This window comes from Denticeps clupeoides, chromosome 2 (assembly GCF_900700375.1).
Source record: "Denticeps clupeoides chromosome 2, fDenClu1.1, whole genome shotgun sequence".
Lineage (NCBI taxonomy): Eukaryota > Metazoa > Chordata > Actinopteri > Clupeiformes > Denticipitidae > Denticeps > Denticeps clupeoides.
The window spans coordinates 1,625,165-1,642,572 of record NC_041708.1 but is presented as its reverse complement, the minus strand read 5'-3'; the positions used below and the strand labels follow the sequence as shown (position 1 = coordinate 1,642,572).

At 49.2% G+C, this 17,408-nt stretch overlaps 3 protein-coding genes across 6 annotated transcripts in view; 1 reads left to right on the top strand and 2 right to left on the bottom strand.

Moving 5' to 3' along the window:
• LOC114784370 (protein bicaudal C homolog 1-like) overlaps positions 1-10,260 on the bottom strand; it is a 46,812-nt gene extending 36,552 nt beyond the window's left edge. Inside the window, exons 1-2 of the mRNA XM_028969712.1 lie at positions 9,899-10,260; positions 1,866-1,912 (exon numbers count right to left, since the gene is read on the bottom strand). Coding sequence (XP_028825545.1) covers positions 1,866-1,912; positions 9,899-10,091 — 240 coding nt within the window. The 5' untranslated portion in view covers positions 10,092-10,260. The remainder of the gene's footprint in view (positions 1-1,865; positions 1,913-9,898) is intronic.
• A 1,163-nt stretch (positions 10,261-11,423) lies between these two features.
• LOC114775677 (DNA-directed RNA polymerase III subunit RPC4-like) lies at positions 11,424-14,381 on the top strand. Of its 3 annotated transcripts, none has more exons than XM_028966578.1 (7): positions 11,424-11,451; positions 11,781-12,058; positions 12,135-12,181; positions 12,759-12,910; positions 12,999-13,123; positions 13,201-13,689; positions 13,780-14,381. In XM_028966578.1, exons 2-7 carry the CDS (start codon positions 11,894-11,896, stop codon positions 13,936-13,938), a joined length of 1,137 nt encoding a protein of 378 aa, XP_028822411.1. In that variant the 5' UTR covers positions 11,424-11,451; positions 11,781-11,893; the 3' UTR covers positions 13,939-14,381. The 3 variants fall into 3 exon arrangements, with proteins under 3 accessions (XP_028822411.1, XP_028822410.1, XP_028822412.1); XM_028966577.1 differs by having other exon boundaries at positions 11,433-11,451; positions 11,726-12,058; XM_028966579.1 differs by lacking the exon at positions 11,424-11,451 and having other exon boundaries at positions 11,555-12,058; positions 13,201-13,470; positions 13,540-13,689; positions 13,780-14,099.
• A 264-nt stretch (positions 14,382-14,645) lies between these two features.
• On the bottom strand, positions 14,646-16,873 carry LOC114775709 (transcription factor A, mitochondrial-like). 2 transcript variants are annotated; one of them, XM_028966589.1, is made up of 7 exons: positions 16,611-16,873; positions 15,766-15,893; positions 15,625-15,695; positions 15,390-15,539; positions 15,211-15,306; positions 15,086-15,142; positions 14,646-15,013 (listed from the first exon to the last, which is right to left on the bottom strand). In XM_028966589.1, the coding sequence occupies exons 1-7, from the start codon at positions 16,694-16,696 to the stop codon at positions 14,759-14,761; spliced, it is 843 nt and encodes a 280-aa protein (XP_028822422.1). In that variant the 5' UTR covers positions 16,697-16,873; the 3' UTR covers positions 14,646-14,758. The 2 variants fall into 2 exon arrangements, with proteins under 2 accessions (XP_028822422.1, XP_028822423.1); XM_028966590.1 differs by having other exon boundaries at positions 16,616-16,873.
• Between the last annotated feature and the right edge of the window lie 535 nt (positions 16,874-17,408).

The window sequence follows — 17,408 nt, the reverse complement described above, 5'->3', positions numbered from 1 at the left end:
AGACATGCGCACAAAAAAAACGTGTTTTTGTAACGGTTGGATTTACGGCATGACTAAAAGCTTTCATGCATCATCTGAGCAATTTATATCATTTTGATTAAACCCACAGTCTACCGGTAGAATTTAAGCTTTCGGAAATATGTCTGCAGGCCCAGAAGATTCCTGGAGAACATCAACTTCGGCCATTTCACAAATTCCCGGTGCGGCTCAGCGGCGAAAAAGCCGAGAGCTTTTGTCTCCGATTCGGCCCCCGAACTTCGGCGCACAGTTTGAACACAAACACCGCGGCGAGCGGGAATGAATCTTGCCATTGTGGAGGCGCGCAGCATGGAGACTGGCGAGGCCTTGAAGCGGCCGGCGAGCACGGTGGACAGGAACCAGCCGTTTGTTGTGATAGAAAACAGACGTGACTCTGGTGATCTGCCGCTGAGCTCTGTGAATCGGACCTTTCTCTCCGAAAGCGCTGATTCAGCCGGGGAAGTTCTCCACGCGCAGCTGGGGGAGCCACGTCTAGGTGTGTATTAAAGACAGATGATACTGCTTTTGGTTTTATATGCCGCTCGCGGTCCTTGAACTTGCAATTCCTACGTGAAAAGTCAATGTAGACAAAAAAAACACTTCATTCTGAATCATCAGCATGGTTCTAGAGTTATATTTTATGTATAAAATACTTAAATTGATGGCTAAGTGGTCAGAACCCCTCATTAACCCCATAATGCTAAATGTCCACTAATTTGTCGTAAAATTGTTTGTAAATTGAAATTGTAGAGTTATATTTTACGTATAAATAATTCTTTTTTTTTTTTATTGATGGCTAAGTGGCCAGAACCCCTCATTGCCCCTTAATGCTAAATGTCCTCTAATTTGTCGTAAAATTGTTTGTAAAATGAAATTGTAGAGTTATATTTTACGTATAAAATAATTCTTTTTTTTTTTTTAAGTGGCCAGAACCCCTCATTGCCCCTTAATGCTAAATGTCCTCTAATTTGTCGTAAAATTGTTTGTAAAATGAAATTGTAGAGTTATATTTTACGTATAAAATAATTCTTTTTTTTTTTTTTTAAGTGGCCAGAACCCCTCATTGCCCCTTAATGCTAATCGTCCTCTAATTTGTCGTAAAATTGTTTGTAAAATGAAATTGTAGTTATATTTTACGTATTAAATATATATATATATTTTTTTAAGTGGCCAGAACCCCTCATTGCCCCTTAATGCTAAATGTCCACCAATTTGTCGTAAAATTGTAAAGACTCGGCAGACTCGGTTTATTTTTGTGGCTTGATATAATCCTCAGCTACCATGGAACACCCCAAGGCCCGAGGTCCGGCCTCGATCCGAAACGGCGGGTTTATTTTCCCACACGGCTCTGTTTTACTGGCCGGGATTCTTGAGTGAAATTGACGTATCGCCTGAACAGAAACGGCAGAAGTTATTTATTTTCGAGGCGTTTTTTCCCCGCGCGGCTCGTGCAACGTGCAGGTTTCGTTTCGCGGCCGAGGTGCCTGCGCCGTCAGCGGCCCTGGCTCTCATTAGCGCAGAACCGGCCCGGTCCGCCAACTCATATTTATCCACCGGGTGCCAATTAGGTCCGCATGCACGTTCCATAAAAGCCTTCATTTCGGCACGGAGGAGGAAAAACAGGCGCTGGATGCTTTCTTTGGCTTGTTTCTGAAACCAAGGAGGACTATTTTTCACACATTCTTACAAAAGGTGTCAAGGTCGGCCATCTAAGTGACTTGACAATCGGTGGGCATTGCATTCGAAAATGGAAACCGAATCTCGGAATGTACAAGCATCCTGTACTGTACGTTGGGGGCCACGTATGGGCCAGGCACCTTACGGCTTCATGAAAGTGACATTCTTACCTTCTGGAAGAAATCTTCACCCCCGTTCACCCTCCCTTCGGACGCAGCTGGGAAAAAAGAGAGCGTTTTTACAATCAGTAACGGGGTTAATATTGTTCTCAGGTTCGATACATTTTTCCAATAAACGTTTCAACATATTTTTAGACAGCGATAAACCGGTATTGAACTATAACATTGACGGTTATAGTGCTTTTATATCGGTTGGTCCCCTAGTTCTGTATCTGAAGTCTCTTGGTGCCACATTGATCCAGTCCCACAATGAGATTTCCCAGGATTCTGTGTCTGTAGCTTTAAATGCTAATGAGGAGGAGAGAGGCGGGACGAGGAGGAGAGCGGCCTTTAGGAGTTGAGGAGACATTTGCGGAAATTATGTCATCAACACCATCCACCAACCACAATGTTTGGTACAGACAGGAAGTCGTTTTGACGTTTTTACAGAAGAAACAAAATGAACCCGCTGGTTGTTCAGAGTCTCGCGTCCACCATGACGGTTGGTGGAAAAAAGCATGAGAAACGGGAGGTAACCTTTCCCCTTATGACGTCATAAGGGGACAAATTCCAGATCCGACCGTCTGAGCTGCCGCTCTCTGAACGTTGAAAGACCAAAGCACTCTTTACACCTGTCGCCATTTCTAGCTACTGCAGGACTATAGACAGAACTATAGACAGAAACTCTTATTCATGTTAAATCATCTCACAAAGTCACATTTTCATAATAGGGGACCTTTAAGGATTATCAGTGTCACAAAATGAAGGCTGCCTGACTGGGAACCTGCGAACAAGTTGTAAACAAGGCATACAGTATTTATATCGCCCCCTTGTGGTCTCAAAAAGCTACTATTCCAAACCTCATTAGACGCAATGACAACTGAATATGTAAATGTTATCAGCATCAATCTCATAAAACGTTATGAAATGATACGCTATCTAAAAAAATGTAATGAAATCATTATAAATAGTTCCTAGGCAAGTGTATTAAAGCTCTGAGAAACTGTCGGGGCTTTAACTCAGCTGGCCAGTCTGACTTCTGGACGCCTGTCAGATCCTCGTCCAAAATAAAGCGGCTCTCTGGTTATTATTGCTGTTCCCGTCCTGTCGAGTCAGAAAGGTATGAGGTACTGCTCGCGTCGCTGCAGAGCGTGCACAGGCCGGGCCAGCTCCTCTGTCAGTGTCTGAACAGCGGGAAGGCAATTCGTGTGGTTCGCACTACCCATGACTGTGAATTCCGGAATTCTGTCTGAAGAAAGCCGAAAAACGTCAACGGGCCAGAGCTTTTTCCCAGTCTGACAGTGAGGCGAATGGCGCGGGTACAATACAAGGCAATGGGGAATGCGAAGCGAATGGAAAGCCATAGAAATATGATATTGAGCGGCTCCCTGCCCACTGGAGAAAGTCCCAGACCGAATGGTCACACAAAGTGTACAAAACGGCTTCACAAGAACCTCCAGTTTCCTCAAGGGGACAAATTAACTAGGAGTGTTGCGGAAATGACAGCTTCTCATTCCATCCTAACTACTCTGAAATGCGGCTTTCCCGAATAAAACCCTAAATTCTGCACCCAGTGTAGAACAAAACACCACAAAGTGTATAATATGTTAATAAAGCAATTATACAGGACAACAACTGCATGACGAACCCTTTAATTGGTCGGTTCTCGCCCTGCACACCACATCACTAACTTGGTCGGATTAACAGAGCAAGAGAGCATTTACAGCGCCTATTCCGTACAGTTCCGCGTACTGTACGAACCCAGAGCGATGTGAGCTCTTCGCTTATGGCAGCAGAACTACAAAGCCGTCGTTCAGGGGAGGTTGGTGAAAAGCCGCTGAAACTGCAGGCACCGGCTGAGCCGAAGACCCCGTCTCGACTTCGCGGGTGGACAGTTTGTCCCGAGACACGTATTCTATAGTGTACGGTGCCACTAAAAAAATAGTTAAGTGGTGCTATATCATCCACCAGGCAAAAGTCTGGACGCCCCTACTCTGTGGCGGATGGAGCCATGTTGGAGAACCCAATGCAAGATGCATATTTAGTATGATTTGTTGTATGAGGAGAAAGTAAAGTAATTTTGATGAATCTGTTTTTTCCTCTTTTTACCTTCACGGCGGCTTTGTTCACTATCGTCGTCATCATCGTCATCGTCAGCCGCTTGATGAGACGCTCATTAACGCGAGTGAATGATAAGGAAGTGCTCTGCATGAACCTTCAGGACTGTTGGAAACGGTGGAGAGAAGACACGAGTGTGGTGTTATTTATTACATAACCTCCTGTGTGTTATTTCATAGTCCAGCGTCTTCAGTTTTTGTTCTATAATGTCAAAAATGCAAAACCCTTAAATGAGTAGGGGTGTCCAGACTTTTGACTGGTTGTGTGTGTGTGTGTGTCCGTATTATTGAGAAAGTTTTTTTGCATATCAGCTGGTTATGTCCCGCTGGTTGTTGCCCAGCAACCTTCAAACAAACTTTACGCCGCTGGGCAGAAATAATGATAATCAGAGTTTGCCGACTTCATAACTGCGGCTCAGCGTGTCATCAGCATATAATGTATACACACGTCACTCTGCATAAACCTGTTACAGGCGAACGGAATCCATCGCTCTCATTTGCATAGCCATGCGAGCAAAAGCCTTGACTTTAAAATACAATGTAACACTTGCAAAAGGGGAAAAACGTTGAATTTGCATTATTCAGACCTCTAAAGGGCCAAAAAAAACATGTACTGTACAACGGGGGCTATGATGAAGCTCTGTTAGAACATTAAAATGTAAAAATCACTCGAAAACCAAGTTTTCCATTGGACACACGACCATTGCTGGGCGTAGAGCCGGGAGCGTGGAGAAAAGAGAGAGAGGCCGCCACCAAGAGCGCCCCGGCGGGGTCATGTGGGTCATGCTTTTTATCGCGACCATTACCGCCAAGCACTCAGGTTCTAATCTGCAGATGAAACGAAACGACGGGCTTATTTATTGGCCACGTGACACGGTGTCCCCGAATGTCCCATTCGTGGGTCACAGCGGCAGGAATGTTCGCGCCAGAAGGAGCTACATATGCGCGGTGAGCGCGATGGCGCTGTCGTCCGTAGTCGGATCCAGATGTGCACTGGAACGTGTTTGTGCCTCTCTGACATGCAGCTTGGACCCGGGCTTTTATTCGCGCCGTGTTGCTACGGCAACGTCTTTGGACGCATCGCCTGTGTTATGTTCAGCAGGCGACGAGTTGAGCCATTAATTCCTAAATATGCCACATTCATTACGTGCAGCGTGAAATACGGATTATTACATAACTTCGGAAACGTATCTTCATGCTTATAATCAATTCTTGGATTTGTAATTAAATTTCATTTTTTGCCGTGTAACGTGCATTGATGTTACTCCAATGTTACTCCGCCCCTAAACCCCTTAAAAGTCCGACAAGTGGCCCGCGTGGTCGGGTTAAATCCGAGGAGGCACCGGAGCACCGACAATCATTACACAAACGCTACACTCACACACACTTCACACATCATATCGCTTCCAGCCGCATTCAGCGCATTGCGTGTATTATTCCTTCATCGTGTTGTGACGGCACGTTACCCAGAACATTTGGCAAAGCGGCCATTTGGATATGAAACACCGTCAGGAAGTCTCGGAAATACACGCAATTGGTCCAAAAAAAACCCCCAAAAACACTATATACATGCTTGCCGTATGAAATAAGAGCGGGTCCTTCCTCCCGGCCCATGTTTTGGTGAGCCAGCGGATCATTTTCACCATTTTGCTTTTTGGCTCTCGAGAGGTCGGGGGCCGGCTGTGGTGAGGCGGGCCGTTCCGCTTCTTCCCATAACACCGCCTCCGGTCCTCTCCGGCAGCTGTGCCGAATTACCGTCCGCCCACCTCTCCTCCGGGGTCCCCCGTCCCAAACCGGCACAGGCCGGGACTTCCCGCTCCCTCCCGGCACACCTGGGTGCGCGGGGACGTGTCAAAAGACGCGGCGGGATCCTGGTGGGCGACCGCCTGGCGTTGCTCTAGGCCCCGGTCCAGGACGAGGACCGGCCCAGCCCCCTCCCCCCGCCGCATTCCACACGGCAACAACTTCCTGCCCCGTCCTTTCAAAGATGAGCCCCTTCCTCGCGGAACGAGGCTGCGGGACCCCAAAGGACACGTCCCCTGGGCCTCAGCTGAGTCCACAGTGCAAGCTATCCGCGCTTGGGACGGTGAAGCCGTGGGTCTTTTGCCTTTGGTGTCGCTTAGAGAAAGTCGACACTTCATGTGGCTGAAAACACCAGAGTGGCATTTATGGGTTTCCTGTGCAAAGGGGACAATTTGAAAATTCTAGCAAGTCGGTGGCCCCTCTCATAGCTACATCATGCACGCTCATTAAGAAGTGACTTAGGTACAAATCATAAAACCTCCAAAGTAGCGGTGCAGGGTGTCCTCATGGACATCTTAAGAATGAAACATGTCCATGAGGACATAATCATGCCACTTCTCATGGCTACTACTGTTAAGGAATGACTGTTCTGAAAAAAAAAGGAAGTTAAGGAAGCGGCCCCGTAATCAGAAGGTTGCCAGTTCGAATCCCGATCCGCCAAGGTGCCACCGAGGTGCCACCGAGTAAAGCGCCGTCCCCACACGCTGCTCCCCGGGCGCCTGTCATGGCTGCCCACTGCTCACTCAGGGTGATGGTTAAATGCAGAGGACAAATTTCACGGTGCACCGTGTACTGTGCTGCTGTGTATCACAATGACAATCACTTCACTTTATAGTCCAGATAAACAAGTTTTGTAATTTTTTTGGTACGGATGTTCTGTTACGGTTGTGCTGTGTGAACGTTTTAAGGCAACACAGGAACGACGTTGAAGATCTGATGCCACCATATGACCCATTTATATTTAACATTTACATTTACGGCAGACGGCCGTATCCAGAGCGACTTACAACGTGCTTCCATGTCACCATGGATGAAGTGGTCAGTTCTGGTTCACCAGGACCCCCAACTACGAATACAACCTTTTTATTCACTCTGTTGTAATTAGGGAAAAAAATGGAAGATTCCAGGTTTATTACAAATTTGGATCTTGTGCGGCGTAACACTGTTAGAACAGCACACTCCCGCGTCTGGTAACTTTTACGGGGTTTCTCACCCACCTGCGGGGAACAGTAAGAACGTGCGGCGCTGCTATCGGTGTTGTAGCAACACATGATTATTTTGGGGCTCCAGACGCAATAAAAAAAAAAAAAAACTTTTTCTGGCGCCAGTTCGGACGTCTGCGAGCGTTGCAACACCGCCGGGCCACAATCGCCCCTTCCTCCCCGTTTGGAAATGTGTCTGGTAGCCACTGTTACGCCGAGCTGGGAATCATGCCGATTAAACGGCGGGCGAAACGCCGTAGCACGGACGGCCTTTCAAACGGTCAACGGGGCAGAGCGCCGGGAGACAACGTCTCTTCATCTGAGGAATGTTGGACAAATCGCCTCGGCGGATCACCGACTTGACCAGATGTTTTCTGGGAATCTACTGGAAATGTAGTGCACACCACACACACACACACACACACACACACGTAAAGAGAGGGTGACGACTTCCTGGTCATGCGGTAATGCCATCATTCAATCCCGAAACCGTGACCCTAAAACGACTGCCTAGGCGATTCCACGCTCCTCTTCCCGTACAGAGTCGGTCACGTTTGGCTCAATCCACATCTGCACAAAAGTGCACAGCTGGCAGCCCAAAACCAGCACAAACGCCAAAAATACAAAAATACATAAATACATAAATACAGTACAGGCACCTCATTCAACGCGTTTTCTTTATCTTCGTGATCATTTACGTTGGTAGATTCTCACTGAAGGCATCAAAACTATGAATGAACACATGTGGAGTTCTGGACTTAACAAAAAGTGGAGACCTGACCTCCACAGTCACCGGACCTGAACCCAGTCCAGATGGTTTTAAATAAATAATAAAGTGAAGTGATTGTCACATGTGATACACAGCAGCACAGCACACGTTGCACACAGTGAAATTTGTCCTCTGCATTTAACCCATCACCCTGAGTGAGCAGTGTGTGGGGACGGTGCTTTGCTCAGTGGCACCTAGCGGGGCAGTGGTGGCCTAGCGGTTAAGGAAGCGGCCCCGTAATCAGAAGGTTGCCGGTTCGAATCCCGATCCGCCAAGGTGCCACTGAGGTGCCACTGAGCAAAGCACCGTCCCCACACACTGCTCCCCGGGCGCCGGTCATGGCTGCCCACTGCTCACTCATGGTGATGGGTTAAATGCAGAGGACAAATTTCACTGTGTGCACTGTGTGCTGTGCTGCTGTGTATCACATGTGACAATCACTTCACTTTTTTCTTTATTATTTACCTTGGCAGATCGAGATTCGAACCGGCAACCTTCTGATTACGGGGCCGCTTCCTTAACCGCTAGGCCACCACTGCCCCCAGTGGTGGCCTAGCAAATATGCAAATATGCTACTGGAACCCTGGGAAAAAACGAGGACTGTTTACCGCGTCCTGGGGCCGCGCTTTATTTAGCGCCTCGGTGGCGGTGAGCAGGAGGTTCTACGCGCAGATTTTTACGCATCCACCCCAGTGGCCCGGGCCTTTACGAACGATTCGGAACAAGATGGCCGTCGTCGCGGAGCCATTGTCAGTGCTGCAGTTGGCCCATATATATCCCACGCCGTACAAACCGTTTACACGAGGGGCGGCGTATAACCAGCGCGCCCTCCACTGCCGCTACGGCACAGATATATTACACATTCATTACTTCCAGCGGAGAAACGCGGCCGTTCTTCATCCTGACCGAGCTTCGTGCGAATGGTGGCCTACGGAGGATCGGAGGATCAGCGTCCCCTTTTTTTTTGATTGTCACTTGTGATACGCAGCAGCACAGCACACGGTGCACACAGTGAAATGTGTCCTCTGCATTTAACCGTCACCCTTGGTGAGCAGTGGGCGGCCATGGCGGTGCTTTGCTCAGTGGCACCTCAGTGGCACCTTGGCGGATCGGGATTCGAAACGGCAACCTTCTGATTACGGGGCCGCTTCCTTAACCGCTAGGCCACCGCTGTCCACTGACCCTGTCCACTGACCCTTGACCCTGGGTTCCCGCCATCCATCTTTTTGTCACGAGAATCGAGCAGAAGCACACAGGCGCCTGACAGCCCTGACGCCACCGAAGGAGGAAGAGAGCAGGAGGTCCGCCACGTGCACGAAGACACGTTCGGAGGAACGTGTCCCACCGGCCAGAAAACCACGACGGGCCCCCTCCACGCTGGGGCGCGCGTCCCCTCACGCGTCCCATGAGGCTCTATTAAAGCGGCCCGGCAACGGGAAATTGGGTGTACTGTAACGTGATGGGTTCTGCAGCCATTCACAACCCCAGAAGGGGGGAACGTTGCGGCATGTCCCCGCCCCGGGCTGATAAACGATGTCAAAATGCATTCGTTCGTTAAAATGGTCCAAGGCCCTTCACAGTCAGTCAGCGCTGCTTTATTTGGACGATGAGGAAGATTTCACGGAGGCCGCAGCTCTCGGCACTTAACGGCGGGAAATAAAGTTGTCGCGACTGCGCCCCCTGTCGGTCGCACGCCGTACTGCTTAAAAACAAAAAAAAGGGGGGGGGGGGACTCAGCTAATTTAATGGTAGAAAACGATCTGCTACGATAAAAACTTTTTTTTCCGCCGCCTGCGGAACTGGCGGTCAGTAAAAGAAAATTCTACTGTAATAATAAAAGTGGTGACGTGACGATGAATTGTGAAATAAAACGATCCGAACGGTCTGGGAAAGTAGTTGACCACGGAAAAACGTAGTTTGTAAAAGAGATATGTAGACGATTAAAATGATGATTTGTTCCGTCTTTTTCCTGCTCAGAAAGGCAGTAGCCCCATTCAAGCCTAAATATTAACACGAAAGTTAATATGTTAACTATTATAACTTTTTTTTTTGCAATTTTGTTACACCAAGTATATAAAGTTTATAACTTTGCTCTCGTACAACTACAGTCCTTCGGAAAATGTTTTTTTTTTTTAAAAAGTCCGGAGCTGTTACCTAACAGCATGATTTCCAGCTTCTTGCGGTCCACCCTGAACCTCTCCTCGGTCCACTCGGGGTCAGGGGGCAGGACGGGTCCGCCGCAGTCCTCCTCCGACGCGGGCAGCGGGGAGTCCGTGCTCCGCTCGCTGTTGGAGCCCGGGTCGGACTGGTGCGCGTATCCGCCGAGGGAGTCGCGCCGAGCGGCCATGGCTTCAGCACAGCGCCGGGCACCGCGTTGCGCGCAACTTCCAGCTCCTTCCAGCGCCTTTCCGTTCAGGTTTCGCCCGAACTCATCCCTGTGAAGCCGAGGCTATTTATTCCGGGGCTCCCCGCACAAAGCCGTGCGCCGCGTCCTTCTGCCCGACTAAAGCGCCGCCCTTTAACCAGGCTCCATCCAAGTTGGAGAAGATCCTCCTCCCCCCGACTCTCCTCCAGCCACACGGCGCGTTATAAACCTGCAGACAGCGTGCACACTCTTTAAGACCGAGAATGCAATAAACATCACATGCGTCTACATAAATGCAATAAAAAAAAAAAATATATATATATATACACAGTACAGGCCAAAAGTTTGGACACAGCTTCTCATTAATCGCGTTTTCTTTATTTTCATGACCATTTATGTTGGTAGATTCTCACTGAAGGCATCAAAACTATGACTGAACACATGTGGAGTTCTGTACTTAACAAAAAGTGGAGACCTGGCCTCCACAGTCACCGGACCTGAACCCAGTCCAGATGGTTTGGGGTGAGCTGGACCAACAAGTGCTAAACACCTCTGGGAACTCCTTCAAGACTGTTGGAGAAGCATTTCAGGTGACGACCTCTTGAAGCTCATCGAGAGAATGCCAAGAGTGTGCAAAGCAGTAATCAGAGCAAAGAAACTAGAATATAAAACATGTTTTCACTTATTTCACCTTTTATCTCTCTCTCTCTCTATATATATATATATATATATAGTGTCCACGGGATGGCGTGGACACTATATATATATAGTATATATATATATATATATATATAGAGAGAGAGAGAACAATTAAGGTGATAAGAAGATAATTAAGGTGATATTATTAGACTCATATTAGTCTGTACCTATGCCCATTAATTAATTTTGTTCATGCTGTGAAAATAGCGCCATCCCGTGGACACTCGAGAACACAAACTAACAGTGGCGACAGAACCATTATAAAACCGATTGTTTATAATAACTTGCAGACGCGTGTTCGTGGGTTTCAGGACCATCGAGTAGCCAGCTCCCGAAAGAAAGACGTCATTATCACGTCGCTGAAAATAGTGTGAAAAAGTGTGATTTTTTTTTTTCATTTTTCAGCGAGGGAAATGTTAAAAAGAGGGGCGCACTGTGCCTTTTGTGCATTTGCTGTTTAAAGCCCGATATTTGCACGAAACTTGTATCTGTGATGAGCAACGTTATGGGAGATCGTGATCGGCGCGCCTGCGCGTCAATGATGTGTCACGTGACCAAAACAGCGCGCCGCCGTCAGCTGGGTGGGGTTGCCAAGTTCGCCCTATTCGGAGCGAAGAGGGGCGGGTTGTTCGCACAATTACTGGTAACGTATTGTACCTTTTTCCGCCGGCCGTTTCGTTCTTAATGGATGAATAAATAAGTAGCTTGTTTGCTCCTTGTCATCTCGCTGAAAAGGACAATAAACACTTCCGTCTGTTTGTCTGAAAAAGAGTCCGTGTACGTCCTGTGATCTGGCAACCAATGGATGCGAGGCCAAATAAAAGATCGGGATGTGTCGGCGTGGACTGTGCATGCTTATTGTTTTATTTTTTTGCTTTTTTAGATCCAATTTAATTCTATTTCTCCGCGTTGTACAGCGGACTTTATTTCTTGCCGCGTCATAGAAACTGACGCACATTCTCCGGATATTAGAACCAAGATGGAGGCGAGGAGGACGCGATAGCGCGCGAAACGGCCGCCCGTCGGATCGCCCGTCTTCTCCCGCTCCTCCGCGTCCGCCTCCGTATGGCGCCGCGCCGGGCGACATGAGCGACCGCCCCGGAGCCGAGCCGGCGGCCGGTCCGTCGGGCGCCTCCGGGCCCAGGCCGGGCAGAGGCGCGCTGCCCGGGCGCCTGAACCTGAGCCCCCCTCCGCCGGGCAGGCTGACCTCCCTGCGCTCCAGGGACCTCACCCTGGGCGGCTTCAAAAAGGTCGCGACGCACGACACTCCCCGCTCCACCCGTCCGTCGTGGGGCGGCTCACCACAACCTGCTCTCTGTGTTACAGAAAACCTTCGTTCCGAACCTGCACTCCGTGCGCAAAGTTAAAGACGAGTGAGTGTCCGCGTTAAATGTTCTATTCATGGTGACAATTCATAAGTAAGGTTCATAAATAAAAAATAATTAAAGATGAGTGAGTGTCCGCGTTAAATGTTCTATTCATGGTGACAATTCATAAGTAAGGTTCATAAATCAAAAATAATTAAAGATGAGTGAGTGAATGTTCTGGTTATTACGAAACTATTCTATTCATGGTGACAATTCTTAAGTAAAGTTCATAAAAAATTAATTATTATTATTTTTTAAATTAAAGATGAAACATTAAAGACGATTGAGTGAATGTTCTGGTTATTACGAAACTATTCTATTCATTGTGACAATTCAGAAGTAAAGTTCATTAAAAAGAATAACAAAAAAATAAAGATGAAAGATTAAACATGAGTGAGTGACATGTTCTAGTTATTATGAAACAATTCTATTCGTTGTGACAATTCACAAGTAAAGTTAATAAAAAATGTTTTTTTATTAAATAAAGATGAAAAATTAAAGATGAGTGAGTGAATGTTGGTTATTACGAGATTATTCTATTCATATTCTATTCATTAAAAATGTGTTGTATTTGCTTGTGAAGGCTGAGGAAGGAGGCCCGCGCCGCGCCGAAGAAGGAGAAGCGGGACAGGGAGGAGAGGCAGCGAGATGCCAAGAGGAGGCGAGAGCGGCCCCAGGTCATCCAGTCGCACTCCATCTTCGAGCAGGGCCCCGCCGACACCATCAAGAAAACGGGTAAATGCGGCGAATGCCGGGGACGCGCCGCGCCGGGCCTGCCGCTGTGTCGTTGTGTCATTGTGCCGGGGCTTTCCGCCAATTCCAGGGGCCTGGCGACACGCCCGTCCGGACGACCGCGGCCCGTCGCCGCTCACAAAGTGCATCAAGAAGGAGAAGAACGTTGCAGACGAGGACGAGGACCACATCCTGCAGAAGCTCCAGCGGGACGACGTGAGTATATGCCGGAGTAACCGGCCCGGGGACGCGGGGGTCCGTAGCGCCGTGATTAACGGGGATCCGCCTCCAAGTTCCTAGACGACCCGGGTCTGAGGAACGACTCCAGGCAGAGACCGACCCAGCTTCCGCTCCACCAGCCCGGCAGCTTCCTGTCAGACGTGGAGGGGACGCCCGGATGTGCCGGGACGCGGCCCGCGGTCGGAGACCTCTTCCGGCAGCTCAGCGTCTCCGACCAGGAGGAGCTCTTCTTCGTACAGCTGCCAGACGTGCTCCCCGGGCGTCCGGCCGGCGCCAGAAGACCGGAGGACAGGCAGCCGCCTCACGTTAAAGGCCAAGCTCAGGTGCGTGGAGGGCGGGGCCTGTACGTACGCGCCAAGAACGCCGCGACTGACGCCGCTGTCCCTCCGCAGGATCCGGGCAGAAGGGAGGGACACGTCCTCTCGGACTTCTCGGAGGGCCCGATCGGGAAGCTGCAGATCCGCAAGTCCGGAAAAGTGCAGCTGGTGTTGGGGAACACCAACTTGGACGTGTCCGAGGGCGCGGCCTTCTCGTTTCTGCAGGTACCGTACGACCCACGACCTCAGCCCGCCAGATTTCCACAAACGGCGGCCACGATTGGGTTAAAAGAACCGCCGTCTTTCCGTCCACAGCAGCTGGTGTCCGTCCGCCTGTCCGAGGGCCGCGCCGGGGACATGAGCATGCTGGGAAACGTGCAGCACAAGCTGGTCTGCTCGCCCGACTTCGAGACGCTGCTGCAGGGGGTGGAGCTGCCGCCAGGGCCCAAGCGCCAAGCTCCTAGCGTCACCTAAACGGGACTTCGGGCCACTCGTACTCGCCAGACAGCTACTATATACGGGCCCTAAACACCGTTTTATTACCAGCACAAAGTAGCTCACTAGCTTATTCTTTTCATAGACTATTTAGTAGAAGCTGGTTTTAAGAACGGTGGACGGATGGAGTCCGTGGCACGTGGCCTGCTCCACTGGGCCGGGCCTGGCTACGTACGACTGGAACGTGTTTTTTTTTTTAATGTCCATGCAGCGTACGGTTTTGTAATAAAATGTGGCTTTATTTATTAAAAAAGTACAAAACAGGGTCGTCTCGCGTCCAGGAGGAATACATGACAGTGTTTGAACCACACCAGACCAAACTTCATTATCAAACGTACGAAACCGTAATTGGGACTTTTAGCTGGAGTTAAGCGCTCAGTCTTTATAACATAATACGGGTAACACTGATACGTAAGAAATAATACATTTCTAATACAACACCCACTGCATACTACGTTTTCTATGCTTCTATAAGTATATAAGCTATATATATAACCATAGTTTATATATATATAAATACACAGTATATTTGCACAATGAATAGACATTCATTTCGCTTTAGTGAGCACTTAAGAGCAGCTACTGTACGCCAAACGTGTGTAATAATTACAAAAGGCCTCGCTGGATTTATATCATTAAAGTTCAGTCCAGGATTTTTATATATAAAAAAAAAACTTTCACAGTTTAAATTTTTTTTTTTTAATATACAAGCTACGTGTAAAGCTGCTAATAACAGAAACGCAATCCCTCCTACAACAGAGACATTTTATTCTGGATGGACTTCGGTGGGACCCGGCGCTCAGGCCTTCTTGCCGGGCGTCGCAGTCTTTTTTGCGCCGGTCGCCGCCTTGTTGGCGGGGGACCTCTTCGCCGCCGCCGATTTCGTCTTGGCTTTGACGGCGGACTTCTTCCGGCCCCGCTTGGCGACCTTCCGGGGCGCCCGCTCCTTCCTCCGGACGACGTCCTCCCGCCCGATCTCGACCATGTGCTCCTCCCACGCCTTCATCTCGTTTTTATACCGGATCTTGTCGTCTTCGGCCAGCTGTACGTAGACCTGGGCGCAACGGGAACATCATTCAGGCGAGGGGCCGCCGAGCGGAATTCAGAGCCGGGAATAGCCACTTACTTGCTTTTGATTGGCTAAAAGCTTTTTCCAGTCGTCCATGAGCGACTTCATCTTGCCCTGAAGTCGGAACTTTCGTCAGAACGGACGCACTCGACTTAATAAAAGACGCTCGGCCGCTTCGTTACCTGCATGGTGGTTCCCTTGGCCTCCTCGAAATGCTCCGCCATGAAGATGTTGAAGGCCGTTCGCGGCCGCTTGGGTTTGCCGAGGCTGGTGAGCTCCTGAAATGTCAGAATAAAAGCCCTTATCATCATCATCATCGCTTCGTTACGTTATTACTTGTTCGTTAAAACAGGAAATGCACCCGCTTCTTCCTGAGGGCCCGCCTTCTTGCCATTTTCAGCCTCTTCTCCGACATGATGGCCGCAGACTGGGTCGGCGTGAGCTGGGCGTGGTATTCCTCCATCGCGGCTTTGTACCGCTCCCTTTCCTGCAGCGACGCCTGCTGAAAAGGCTTTTTTTTCGGAGGACACGTCGGAGAGGGCGTTAGCGGCGTTGAGCGGCCCGCGTCCCGAGCGGCTCGAGCTCGAGCGACTTACTTGCTTCTGTTCCGGCGTGAGCGCCCTCCACTGCTGGGCGATCTTCCTGACGATCTCCACGACTTTCACGTCTGCGGGAGTGCAAAGGGCGTTGAAAAGGGGCGGGACCGGCGGCGGGGAGTCAAGGGGCGGAGCACCAACCTGGATGCTGGCCGGACACGACGGGCTGCTGCTGCTTCACGAAGCGCATGTACCCCGTCAGGGGTCTCTTGGGCGGGCCGGCCGGGGCGGTGCCGAACCACCTGGCTGCTGGAAGGACACGCGCACATCTGAAAGGCAAGAAGGTTCGAGGGAGGTTTCACACACAGAGACAGGCCACAAATATGTACATTAAAAAGGTTACACGTAACGTGGATGCATTTTGCATTATAAAGGTTACACGTAACATGGATGCATTTTGCATTATAAAGGTTACACGTAACATGGATGCATTTTGCATTATAAAGGTTACACGTAACGTGGATGCATTTTGCATTATAAAGGTTACACGTAACGTGGATGCATTTTGCATTACAAAGGTTACACGTAACGTGGATGCATTTTGCATTATAAAGGTTACACGTAACGTGGATGCATTTTGCATTATAAAGGTTACACGTAACGTGGATGCATTTTGCATTATAAAGGTTACACGTAACGTGGATGCATTTTGCTGTGCACTAAACCAGGACAACGTCATATCAGACGCTCAAACTTCAGGCTGGAAGGCACGCTGTGAAGTGTCCTGGACGAAGACACCAAAACTCTGGCACTTGGTCCGGAGTTGCATCGGAATGCAACTTTATTAGAAAACAGCTTTTGCAATCGTGCAGTCAAGAGCTGAGGACGAATGCACCGATTAAAACGGGCAATAAACACTGGCTGAGCATCCGGTGCAGTAGTATAACATGGTAATAAAAGTCCATCAGGGCGACGAGCCCATATAACATAAATGAGGAGATGCGAGGCCCGCATGTGGCCGGAGGAGCCTCGCCGAGCCCCCGTACCTCACCGCAGACGCCGCCGAGAACACGCCGAGGAGCGGCGCGGCCAGCAGGCGAGCGCCCGCGGAGATCAGACCGAGAGGCGCCATTCCGCTGCGGGGACGGTGGGGTCTTCAAAAGCCGACGACGGCGGCGAGGAGACGACAGGAGGGGAAAAAAACAACAACCGGCAGCGACGGAGGCGACTTGAGCGCAGAGCGGTGCGGTTTACAGACGCGGGGACACTCGGGACGGCCAACATGGCGGAGCCCGCGGAGCCTCGGCCAATCAGACGCGGCCTGCTCGCTCAAGCCCCGCCCACGACCGCTTTTCGCCTTTATTATTACAACTTTCAACCAACGTCCAACCAGTAATTCAGTAATGCTCCTTTAAATCTTTATAAAACACAAAAAAGGGCAAACTTTTCGCACATCTGAGCAAGTCACTTGCCTTTTCTATATCATTATTTCAGCCCAAACTTTATATAAGCACCATTGCACAATTCATTAAATAAGTATGTTCTTTGTTTTGTATGTGTATTTGTTGCCTCAGCCCCGCGTCATTCCAGCCGGAGGCAGGTGACAGCCTTGCTATTGTGCGCCTTAGAATATCACGTTGCACCCTGGATCATGTGAAAAACAGTTTGTCAATTTCGTTTTGAAGACTCTACCCAATTGTGGATATATTGTGGGAGGTAAGGGGTGCTGAACGGTAAAAAAAAATTTTTTTTTAAAAAAAAAAAAATATATATATATATATATATATATATATATATATATATATAGCAGACAACACGACTGAATGCAGTTGGGGGGACTTTTA